General features: G+C 42.0%; 1 protein-coding gene across 10 annotated transcripts in view; it reads left to right on the top strand.

The window, feature by feature from the left end:
• The window catches only part of upf2 (UPF2 regulator of nonsense mediated mRNA decay), a 166,580-nt gene that overhangs the window by 95,143 nt on the left and 59,197 nt on the right, over window positions 1-12,240 (top strand). For 8 of the 10 annotated variants that reach the window (XM_080207740.1, XM_080207742.1, XM_080207738.1 and 5 more), the window contains 2 exons: window positions 3,042-3,143; window positions 8,704-8,874. In XM_080207740.1, coding sequence (XP_080063866.1) covers window positions 3,042-3,143; window positions 8,704-8,874 — 273 coding nt within the window. The remainder of the gene's footprint in view (window positions 1-3,041; window positions 3,144-8,703; window positions 8,875-12,240) is intronic. The other 2 variants (XM_080207737.1, XM_080207741.1) reach the window with 1 other exon arrangement.

The following is a 12,240-nucleotide window of genomic DNA, read 5'->3' as shown; positions in this document are numbered from 1 at the left end:
GGATTCGTGAAGGGGAAGTCGTGTTTAACGAATTTATTGGATTTTTATGAAGATGTGACTAGTGCGGTAGACAGAGGGGAACCGGTAATGTGGTGTTTTTAGATTTCCAGAAGGCGTTTAATAAGATTGCTGCAGAAGGTTAGGGTGCACAGAGTTGGGGGTAAAGTGTTAACGTGGATTAAGGATTGGTTATCTAACAGGAAGCAGAGAGTTGGAATCAGTGGATGCTTTTCTGGTTGGCAGTTGGTGACTAGTGGAGTGCTGCAGGGATCGGTGCTGGGGCCTCAACTGTTTACCATATACATAGACGATCTGGAAGAGGGGGCTGAGTGTAGGGTAACAAAATTTGCTGATGACATGAGTGAAAAAGCGAATTGCGAGGAGGGCCCAGAAAGTCTGCAGAGATCTGGATAGGCTGAGTGAGTGGACGAGGACCTGGCAGATGGAGTATAACGTTAGTAAATGTGAGGTTATCCACTTTAGTAGAAGTAATAGTAGGAAGGAATATTGTTTAAAGGATGAAAAGTTGCAGCGTACTACTGTGCAGAGGGACCTGGGGGTCCTTGTGCACGAATGGCAAAAACTCAGTCTGCAGGTGCAGCAGGTGATCAAGAAGGCAAATGGAATGTTGGCTTTTATCGCGAGGGGAATAGAATATAAAAGCAGGGAGGTCTTGCTGCAACTGTACAAGGCACTGGTGAGCCTGCAATTGGAGTACTGTGTGCAGTTTTGGCCCCCTTATTTGCGAAAGGATGTATTGGCCTTGGAGGGAGTACAGAGAAGGTTCGCCAGGTTGATACTGGAGATGAGGGGGTTAGCTTGTGAGGAAAGATTAAATAGACTGGGCCTGTACTCGTTGGAGTTTAGAAGGCTGAGGGGGGATCATATAGAGACTTACAAGATAATGAAGGGGCTAGACAGGGTAGAGATAGAGAGATTCTTTCCACTTAGAAAGGAAACCAGAACTAGAGGGCACAGCCTCAAAATAAGTGGGGGGGGGGGGGGGGTGCAGTTTAGAACAGAGTTGAGGAGGAACTTCTTCACTCGAAGGGTGGTGAATCTCTGGAATTCTCTGCCCATTGAAGTGGTGGAAGCTACCTCGTTGAATATATTTAAGTCACAGGTAAATAGATTTAAGAACATAAGAACATAAGAAATAGGAGCAGGAGTAGGCCATCTAGCCCTTCGAGCCTGCCCCGCCATTCAATAAGATCATGGCTGATCTGTCGTGGCTCAGTTCCACTTTCCCGCCCTCTCCCCATAACCCTTAATCCCCTCTCTTATCAAGAACCCATCAACCTGCTTCTTAAAAATATTTAGCGAGGCAGCCTCCACCACTTCAACGGGCAGAGAATTCCAGAGATTCACCACCCTTTGAGTGAAGAAGTTCCTCCTCAACTCCGTTCTAAACCGCCTCCCCTTTATCTTGAGGCTGTGCCCCCTAGTCCTACTGTCTTTTTTGAGCGGGAAGAGTCTCTCCACCTCTATCCTATCCATCCCATTCATCATCTTATACGTCTCAATGAGATCTCCCCTCATTCTTCTAAACTCTAACGAGTACAAGCCTAGTTTATTCAGCCTCTCCTCATAGCTCAATCCCCTCAACTCCGGTATCAGCCTAGTAAACCTCCTCTGCACTCCCTCCAGGGCCAAAATATCCTTGCGCAGGTGCGGCGCCCAAAACTGCACACACTACTCCAGCTGCGGCCTCACCAATGCCCTATACAGCTGCAGCAAGACCTCCCTACTTTTATATTCAATCCCCCTCGCTATGAAGGCCAGCATCCCATTTGCCTTCCTGACCACCTGCTGCACCTGCAAGCTGGGTTTTTGCGACTCATGCACAAGGACCCCGAGGTCCCTCTGCACCGTCGCCTGCTGCAGTTTTTCGCCACGTAAGTAATAGTCCTTCCTACCATTCTTCCTACCAAATTTCTATTTCTGATAGACAAGGGAATTAAGGGTTATGGGGAGCAGGCGGGAACATGGAATTGATCCACTTCAGATCAGCCATGATCTTACTGAATGGCGGGGCAGGCTCGAAGGGCTAGATGGTCTACTCCTGCTCCTATTTCTTATGTTCTTATCATCATTGGACTTTTAATTCTGATATTTTCAAATCCCACCATCTGCCATGGTTGGATTCAAATCCAGGTATTACCCTGAGTCTGTGAATTATTTGTCCAACGACAATACCACCATCCCCCTCTGTTACGCTACTCTATTCCACACCAAATCTAGTACTCTCAGGTTCTTGTTCAGCTGAACTACTGGTCTCCCAACAAGTCATACTCAAAATTGTCATCCCTGTATTTAAATTTCACTATAGTATCACCCTATCTCTGTAACCACCTACAACCCAGCTGCCTACTACTATCTGGTTTTTCTTCCATCCCAGTGAAATATTTTGGGCTATTTCTCTATATTAAATGCAACTCATAACTACAGATTGCCAACGTTTAGTCCCTGTGTTGAGTTTCTTATTTATGATACATCACTCCGTTCAGCAAAGGATACAGTGTTTTTGTGAATACTTTGTATGTCCCTGTGTTTTGGGTTGTGAATATGGACTTGTAAAGGTTTTATTGGAGACCTAATGAGAGTCTGTGGAAAAAAGACTTTTGAAGGATCCTTTTAGAGCCAATCATGTTTCACAAGTATTAAGTTGGAGAAACCTCTGACAAATCTGCAGATGCTAAAATGTAGATTTGTTGAGGATGGACTAAGTACAAAGAACAAAGAAAATTACAGCACAAGAACAGGCTCTTTGGCCCTCCAAGCCTGCACCGATCATGCTGCCTGACTGAAGTAGACTCTGACAAGTTGCAGTTCAGGTTAAACCCTTTCAGGAACTCAGTCTCAGCAAAGACTTTTTAAACTATGCTTTTACTAAAAAGTTGAAAAGTATGTATTGTCAGCAAATTCCACATTAGATTTGTGGAATGTTTTTAGGTATTTGGAGTAGGATTTATTTAACATATGTTATTGGATGCCAAGATTAATGAAATACTTAAGTCGATGCTGTTTATATTTGTGTTAAGCAGGAGGTGATGATCAAGGGTGGAGGCTTAAAGCATCTTCCCTGTGCAGAAGATGAAGAATTCATTCAAGCTTTGGACAAAATGATGCTCGAGAACCTGCAGGTACTTCACGCATATAAATTACAATCTGTCATATAAACTTTTAGATCATAGCAACTTGATAACAAGTCCCTGAAACTTTACACGGAAAATTTTAACTCACTTAAGAATTCTTGTTTTCAGCAAACAACAACAGAAACTGCTGAAAATTAATAGAAAATTAATTGGCACCAGAAAAAATGGTTTAATATTTTACATGACAGTTTAATTGTTCTAAAGGATCCCACTTAAAACTGGTCTCTTTTTCACTTTCCGTTTGGCATGTTCATTTAGAAGAAGAACTGGATTTGCAACAGATGCATTCTCCCGTTTATCTATTCACGGCACCCTAGCCCATGCACCACCCCATATGCCATTCTTAATTCTCTGGTCAAGATGAAAACCAGTGTCAACTTCTGTCCTCTCTTGAAACAGCGTGTTGGAAGTGTGTGATGGTCAAATAGGAGGATCACTTCACTTAGGTCTGCTTCCTACTGAAGCAGTTTCTCTAAAGGTATTAAACCCAGCAGCAGCAATGTAAGTGTTGTTAGCTGTTATACTTGTCCACTCCTCCTTTGTCAAGATGCTGAAATGGTAACTTTCCCTTCTCTTAAGGGCCAGATCGGAAACTCAAAGGTGTATTATGAAGTTAGCCTAGATCCCAACTTTATTTTTGATTTTGGCATTAGGGCGAGCATAAGATGCTTCACTCTAGGTATGATTCAATTGACCCACTTGGAAGCTTTTATTAAAACAAACTTTATTTAAGATCACAGAATATAACAAGAAGAGTTAGCATAACTTCGACCAATTAAAATACTTAAACATGTCGAAGTATAATTCTTAACAGCTATCCATCTCTATAGTTCCAATGTAAACAATATTCCCATAGACATAAATCCTACTTCAGAACCAATTAGCATCAAAAACAGATATGCTCACGTGGATCCTAGATTTCCAGCCTTTTAATTTCTCCGGACAGAAAGACCCCTAAACGGTAGTTTCCAGAGAACGATATATCCTCAAACAGCAGAACTTCAGAGAAATAAACATGGTCTGTGGCCCAGGATTCCTAGCCTCTAAGCTGCTCTTATAATCGCAGTATTTGAATGGCTAGTTCAGTTTCTGATCAGTGGTAACCCCCAAGTTGTTGATAGTGGGATATTCAGCAATTGTAATGCCATTGAATGTCAAGGGGTGATGGTTTGACTCTCTCTTGCTGGAGTTGGCCATTGTCTGGCACTTGTGTGGCATGAATATTACTTGCCTGCATGTTGTCTTGTGCATTTGGACATGGACTACTTCAGTATTGGAATCAGCAATTACGTTGAATAATGTGCAATCATCAACAGACATCCTGCTTTTGACTTTATGAAGGAAGGAAGGTTGTTGATGATGCAACTGAAGCTGGCTGGGCCTAGGACACAACCTTGAGGCATTCCTGCAGTTGAGTTGAGATCACTGACCTCCAACACTGTTCTGGAGTTGTGATCACTGACATCCAACAACCACAGCCACCTTCCTTTGTGCCAGGTATAACTCCAACCAGAGGAGCGTTTTCCCCGATTCACATTGACCAGTTTTGATAGGGTTCCTTGATTCTAAACTCAGTCACATGCAGTCTTATTGTCAAGGGCAGTCACTTTCACCTCTTGCATTCAGCTGCTTCTGTCTGTTTGAACCAGTGTTGTAATGAGGTCAGGAGCTGAGCAGTCCTGGTGGAACCCAAACTAAGTGTCAGTGGGGAGATTATTACTAAGTAAGCGTTGCTTGGTAGTGCTGTTGATGACCTCCTTTCACTACCTTACTATTACATTAGACTGATGGGACAGTGTTGACCAGATTGGATTTATCCTGCTTATTGTGCACAGGATATACCTGGGTAATTTTCCACATTGCCTAGCAGATACCAGTGTTGTAGCTGTACTGGAACAACTTGGCACAGTGGGAGTACTGCACTGTACGGTATCCTCAGTATACCGTCGGGACTACATTTCCACAAGCACTGTAAGGTGGTCACTCCTACTGATACTGTCATGGACAGATGCATCTGCAGCAGGCAGACTGGTGAGGATGAAGTCAAGTATGTTTTTCCCTCTTGTTGGTTCCTTTACCATCTGCTGCAGGCTCAGTCTAGCAGCTATGTCCTTTAGGACTCAAACATCCTGATCTGATGGAAGTAGAAGTCCCCCAGCTAGAGCATATTCTGTATCTTTGCCACCTTCAATGCTTCCTCCAAGAGGTTCACCATGGAGGAGTACTGATTTATTAGTTGTAGAGGGGAGCGTGTATGGTAATAGCAGGATGTTTCCTTGTCCATGTTTGACCTGATGCCATGAGACTTCATGCTGTTCAGAGTCAAAGTTGAGCATTGTCATTCACCAGAATGAATGCTGAATTAATTGCTAAGATTCTTCTCATCCTGCCCCAAGTGACAATGCAAGTCAAACAAGTCTTAAAGAAATTTCCAAGCTAAGGTCTTTCAGTCATTTACGACTCATAGTCCTTAACCAGCTGATTACTTGCTCTTCTGAAATTAGCTCCTGAAATACAGTAAATTTGAATTGTGGCTTACTTTGGGAGTGCAGTTATGTACATTCCTTGAACCCAAAGTCATAATTTAAATGATGGACCTGATAGTACACAATTCAGTGACCCCCAAAAAAGACAGAGGTTTGGATACCTTGTCTTAATGAATAACATTACACAAGTTGTACAGACTTTACCAGTAGGTTGCATCCTTTGGTGGTTAAATTGCCATTTGAATTCCCACTTAATTATGGCCCTGAACTAAGCCTTTGCTTTTGTCAACCCAAGCCTTAGTCTTCTGGAGTTGGGCAAAATATGTTTTCTGTAGCTTACAAAACGTGTGAACTTTATTTTATTAGATACCAGCATTTTTTTTATTGAATAAGGGCTATCTTATATCTGATTGCCTTGTAAATATGTATCTACAGTAGTTCATTCCATTGTGACAACCGACTGCTTTTTAAGTTGGAGTTACAATGTCCTTATTTCAAAGTCAAAGAAATCAAATAATCCAAGCAACGCAATCGATGTGCGAATTGGCCTTTCAGTTTTCGAAGATGAATTACAGCATATGGATGAGCCATCATTGTTAATGTGACACTTGGCAGTAAGAATTCCCCTATTATTTTCTGATATTTTGGATCGGACATGTTTTCAGTTTGACTGAATGCCAAGCAATATCTGTCAGAGTTTCAGTTCTCTATTACTTTTAAACACAATCCTATGAAATTTTAGTGCTATGTAATTATATACACACCTCACCCTGATCTGTCACAATTTCCGAGATTGGTTGGCAGAGAAATATTCTTTTGTTCCTGTTGCTTTTCATTGCTCTGTTTTGTAGCTGTCTACAGGAGCCAACTGATACTCAAATGTCAGACTGTTGCACATAAATAGTAGCTCCTTAAGCAAGGCAATTTTTAAATTCTTTCATAGACTAAGGGCATCGCTGGCTAGGCCAGCATTTTTATTCCCAATCATTAATTACCCTCGAGATGGTGGTGTGATCTGCCATTTTGAATCCCTGAAGTTCGTGTGGTGTGGATACACCACCACAGTGCTGTTAGGAAGAGGTTCCAGGATTTTGACAGTGAAAGAATGGGGATATATTTCCAAGTAAGAAGTCTGACAACACCAGGTTTAAGTCCAACTGACTTATTTGATAATAAACTCTCAAGCTTTCGAGGTTTACCTCTTCGTCAGGTGAATGAAGAGTTCTAGCCTCCGACAGAGCATATAAAGCACAGACAGTGCTCCGTATGCTGTGTCTGAGGTCAGAACTCTTCATTCACCTGATGAAGAGGTAAACCTCGAAAGCTTGTGAGTTTACCATCAAATAAATTGGTTGGACTTAAACTTGGTGTTGTCAGACTTCTTACTGTGTTTACCCCAGTCCAATGCCGGCATCTCCACATCAGATATTTCCAAGTCAGGGTGGTGTGTGACTTGGAGATGTTCCCATGCATCTCTGCCCTTGTCATTTTAGGTGGTGGAAGTTGTGTATTTGGAAAGTGCTGATGATGGAGACATAATGAATTGCTGCAGTGCATCTTGTAAATTGCATACACTGCTGCCACTCTGTGTTGGTTGTGGAGAAAGTGGATGTTGGATGGAGTGCCAATCAAGCAGGCTGCTTTGTCCTGGAAAGTGTCTAGTTACTTGATTGTAGTTGGAGCTGCACTCATCCAGGCAAGTGGAGAGTATTCCATTACACTCCTGACTCTACTTTCAGATGGTGGACAGGCTTTGGGGAGTTAGGAGATGAATTTATCTTTGCAGAATTTCCAGCCTCTGACTTGTTCTTGTAGCTACAGCATTTAAATTACTAGCTAACCAAAATAAGTGAAAGTCATTCACTATTCACTCCTCAGCACAGTGCCTTGACCAATTGGAGTCAAGCTGCCTGGTTTAAATTTCGAACATTGCTTTGCAGTTAATTCGGTCACTATCAACTGGTGGATCCTCCATGGCAATCTCTACCAATCAGAGTCCACTTACCAACCATTCAGCACTTTCTTCTCATACAGTATAAATTTGTTGGTTTCCCTTACATTTTATTCATGTAAATGACCCGATGGGTGCACGACGAAAGGCTTTGACAAAAATGTCTATTCAGCAATATTCATTACAGTTTGGCGGGACAATTCTTGAGTTGTTAATGTTAAGCCTGCGGGCTCTCATCCTGGACTCTCTCGAGCTGTATTAACATTGCGGCCTCCCGTCCTGCACTCGGATTGTATTAACACTGCGGCATCCCATCCTGTACTCACTCAGGTTGTATTAACACTGCGGTGTCCCATCCTGCACTCAGTCAGGCTGTATTAACACTGCAGCCTCCCGTCCTGCACTCAGTTGTATTAGCAATGCAGCCTCCTGTCTTGCACTCAGGTTGTATTAACACTGCGGCGTCCCATCCTGTTCTCACTCAGGCTGTATTAACACTGCAGCCTCCCATCCTGCACTCGGGCTGTATCAACATTGCAGCCTCCCGTCCTGCACTCAGTCAGGCTGTATTAACACTGCAACAATAGCATTGGTGCAAATTAGTTTCACTTTATAGCAATGCTGAAAAGTTGTAATGTAAACCTGGAATCAGGTTCAGGCTGTAACTCCTTCCTTCAGAAAAACACATTTATTTATTCTGGAGTCAAGTTGAGACTTATTTTTGTGTAAAGTGGAGCTGTTAAAGATCGTGGAACTAGAATGTTTTTGTTCATAATAGGTTTGTAAATTGTATTTAACATGAATTGCCATTTCTTAATCTGCTTGCTTAATTGGTTTGGATTTCTTTGAGTTGAGTCCATTTTTCATTTGAACCTCATCGTTATTGGTTGTTGAGCATGAACTGTAACTCTTCTGCTTTGAATGGGGTTAGAATATTTGGTAAGGATGTTAAGTAAACGTGAATGCATGGTATTGCCATTATTAATCAGTCTGAAGTTTATGCCAATGTTTTAACTTTGAATACTGCCAGGTGATTTCTTGCCAACAAAGTTTGAAGTTAAAAAATAACTTTAAAAACTAGTTGCACTAAAATTGTGCTTTCCTTCTGCAGCAGCGAACTGGCGAGTCTGTCAAAGTACATCAGTTAGATGTGGCTATTCCACTTCAGTTAAAAAGCCAGCTGAAGAAAGGGCCACCACCCCAAGGAGGAGGAGAAGGTGACTCTGAAAATTCAGAAACCATGCAGTTTGTGATGCTTACCAGAAGGGGGAACAAACAACAGGTACTGTACAAACACAATTTAAGAATATTTTTACTGCAGCATCTTGATTGGATGCCATAATAGTAAAGTATCACATTGCAGATTAAGATTGAATCAGACCCTTCACGGACTTAGTGTTCCATTCAATCCTAAGTTTCTGACTCCATTTAATCTCCAACATCAAGACTGCCCACTTCCACCTCCATTACCTCATCCACATCTGACTGTACCTCAGTCTATTTGCTGAGACTCTCCACCATGTCTTTGACACTCCCAAACTTGACTATTCCAATGCAGTCCTATTGAGTCTCCCATTCTACATCCTCTACCCTTCTGTGTGTTCCTGTCTTTTCAGACCCACATTGGCTCCCGGTGTTCCAATGACTCAGATCTAAAATTCTCATTCTCGTTTTTGAATCCCATCGTGATTTTGCTGCTTCTTATTCTTGGAGTTTTTTTTCACACAGAGGGTGGTGAGTGTCTGAAACGAGCTGCCAGAGGTAGTAGTAGAGGCGGGTACAATTTTGTTTCTCAAAAAGCATTAGACATTTATATGGGTAAGTTGGGTGGAGAGGGATATGGGCCAAATGGGCAATTGGGACTAGCTTAGGGGTTTAAACAACAAGGGCGGCATGGACAAGTTGGGCCTAAGAGTCTGTTTCCATGCTGTAAACCTTTTTGACTCTAAACGTCCTACAGCTCTAACAGCCCCCTTTTCCAAACCTTTCCATTCCTCTGACTGCTCTTCATTGCATTTTCACTATCACTATTCTTCATAAACATAAAACATAAGAAATAGGAGCAGGAGTAGGCCTTCAAGCCTGCCCCGCCATTCAATAAGATCATGGCTGATCTGAAGTGGCTCAGTTCCACTTTCCCGCTTTCTCCCATAACCCTTAATCCCCTTGCCTACCAAAAACCTATCTACCCGCGTCTTAAATATATTTAGCGAGGTAGCCTCCACCACTTCAACGGGCAGAGAATTCCAGAGATTCACCATCCTTTGAGTGAAGAAGTTCCTCCTCAACTCTGTTCTAAACTGCCCCCTCCCCCCCCGCCATCTTGAGGCTGTGCCCTCTAGTCCTGCTGTCCTTTCTGAGCGGGAAGAACCTCTCCACCTCTACCCTATCCATCCCTTTCATCATCTTATATGTCTCAATAAGATCCCCCTTCATCCTTCTAAACTCTAACGAGTACAAGCCTAGTTTATTCAGCCCCTCTTCATAGCTCAACCCCCTCAACTCCGGTATCAGCCTAGTGAACCTCCTCTGCACTCCCTCCAAGGCCAAAATATCCTTGCGCAAGTGCGGCGACCAAAACTGCACACAGTACTCCAGCTGCGGCCTCACCAGTGCCCTGTACAGTTGCAGCAAGACCCCCCTACTTTTATATTCATCCCACCTTTAATGGCAATGACTTCAGGTGTCAGCGACCTAAACTTTGAAATTCCGTCCCTGAATCTATGCCTTTCCAGCTCCTCCTCCTCCTCAAATTTAACAATCTTTTAGTCACCCCTACAAATATCACTTTCATTATCTTGCTGTCCATTTTTGTTGTTTTTCTCTGCATTAAAGATGCTACACAAATGCAGGTTTTTATTGTAACGTAGAATTGAAAGATTATTGAATGTTTCCAAGGCTAATGGATTGCAATTGAGTACTGTATCTTTTTTAAATATTGCTGCAAAAGTTATTAAAGCAGCTTTTTTTAACATAAAAATTTGTTTTTATTCCATCCATAAAGTTGCAAAACCAATGCTCAGAATGAACTGGGCAAATCCAAATCCATTCCTTGCTTGCTTCAAAAACTAAATTCAAAATCCAATTGAATCCAGTTATTGGTCCCCATAAGAGAGACAAGCCGAGAAAATAAGGCATTGCATCCCATCTTGGGCTTGATCTGATGCTGGGGTCTCAGCCAAAGGCCAAGAACCTGTTTAAATCAAAGTCGCTCAGTTAGAGAAGATAGAGTCATAGAATCACTCAGTGCAAGATGACCAGACAATATCTATTTTTAAGTGAGGATCATTGAACTAATTAAAATTCACTTTCTTATATCAAAGTGAGGGATATCCCATTGTAGAACAGAATACTATTTCCACTTTTGATTTCAGGGACAGCTATATTATAGGCTAGATTCTGAGCAATGTCAAATCTGTGCATCGGTGAATTAAGATGACCCAAATGATCTTTCTGAGCTCATGAACAGGTTTTGTACGTTTTTGCTACTTGTTTATATTGTAAAGTGGGAAGGAGGTACTGACATGGCTCCTCTGAGACTGCCACTTTTTTCCTAATTTAAATTGAACCATGTATGGCTCAGGGTCAAGCTGCTTAAATCCCATTAAACTCATTTTAGGGAGGATTCTTTTGCTGTAAAAGAGGGAGGGAAGAAATTCAAAAATCAATTCTGGTTGAACTTGCTAACTAGGAATCAAACAGCGTTTCTCGCCCGTGCATTGAATAGGGTCACTGAATCATCAGTGAGGCTCATCAGAATTTTAAAGCATCAGCACGAATGACTGAAGCTAGATGCAAATATAGATTTTATGTAAAGGAAAGGTTAAAATATGTAACTTTTCATTCCAGTTTGAGGACAATCAGTTTACTAATTGGCAGAAGTAGAGGATTAAGAATTAAAAACAGCAGTCGGATCTGTGAAAATTAATATCACATTTAACGGAGCGATTGGATGGCTGTTAAATCTAGCTTATTTTTAGAGAGTATGTTATGCTAATTGAGAATGTTACTGCGTTTTTATAATCAACTCTTTGTTGCAGTAGTGTTGAGGTTGTAACTTTAATTAGACTTTTGTGAATTATATGAAAACTTATGAAAAAATTCATGGAAGGGCTGTGAAGAAATTTATGCCAACAGCTGACAGATGATGCTGTGGGTGGGGAGGAGGTGGGTATGGCACCAGAAGAATTAATATCAACTTGAAGAGAAAACAACTAATTTGCACCTGAAGAGCTAAGATTCACAAGTCACCAAAGATAGTTGGCAGGACTGTTGCCTAAGTCAGGAAGTTGTAGTTTCACGTTCTATTCCAATAAATTGCACACTTAATCTAGTTTTACAATCCAGTGCAATATTGGAGTGCTGCATTGTTGGAGGTAACATTCTTTTATTTGCCAATTTAAAACTTGGACAGAATTTTGTGATCGGCGGGTTTGTCGGCAGGGTCAATTGTTATCCCACTGGGTTCCTGCCTGCTCTGACCTCTCCACAATTCCACACTTGGATGGTCGAGGCCTATGTCGAACTTTGCACCAGATGAGGCCCTTAAGTGCCCAATTAGTGACCACTTATAGGCCGTTTCCCGTACAGCTCAATTTTCGGGCTAATGGGAGAAGTTCAGGGGTGGGGGTGCAAGGACTGGGACTGG

The sequence above is a fragment of the Carcharhinus amblyrhynchos genome, chromosome 19 (genome assembly GCF_965287045.1).
Source record: "Carcharhinus amblyrhynchos chromosome 19, sCarAmb.v2.hapA, whole genome shotgun sequence".
In the NCBI taxonomy this organism is placed as follows: domain Eukaryota; kingdom Metazoa; phylum Chordata; class Chondrichthyes; order Carcharhiniformes; family Carcharhinidae; genus Carcharhinus; species Carcharhinus amblyrhynchos.
Note: the sequence above shows the minus strand (reverse complement) of the source record. Positions and strands in the feature narration are given on the sequence as shown.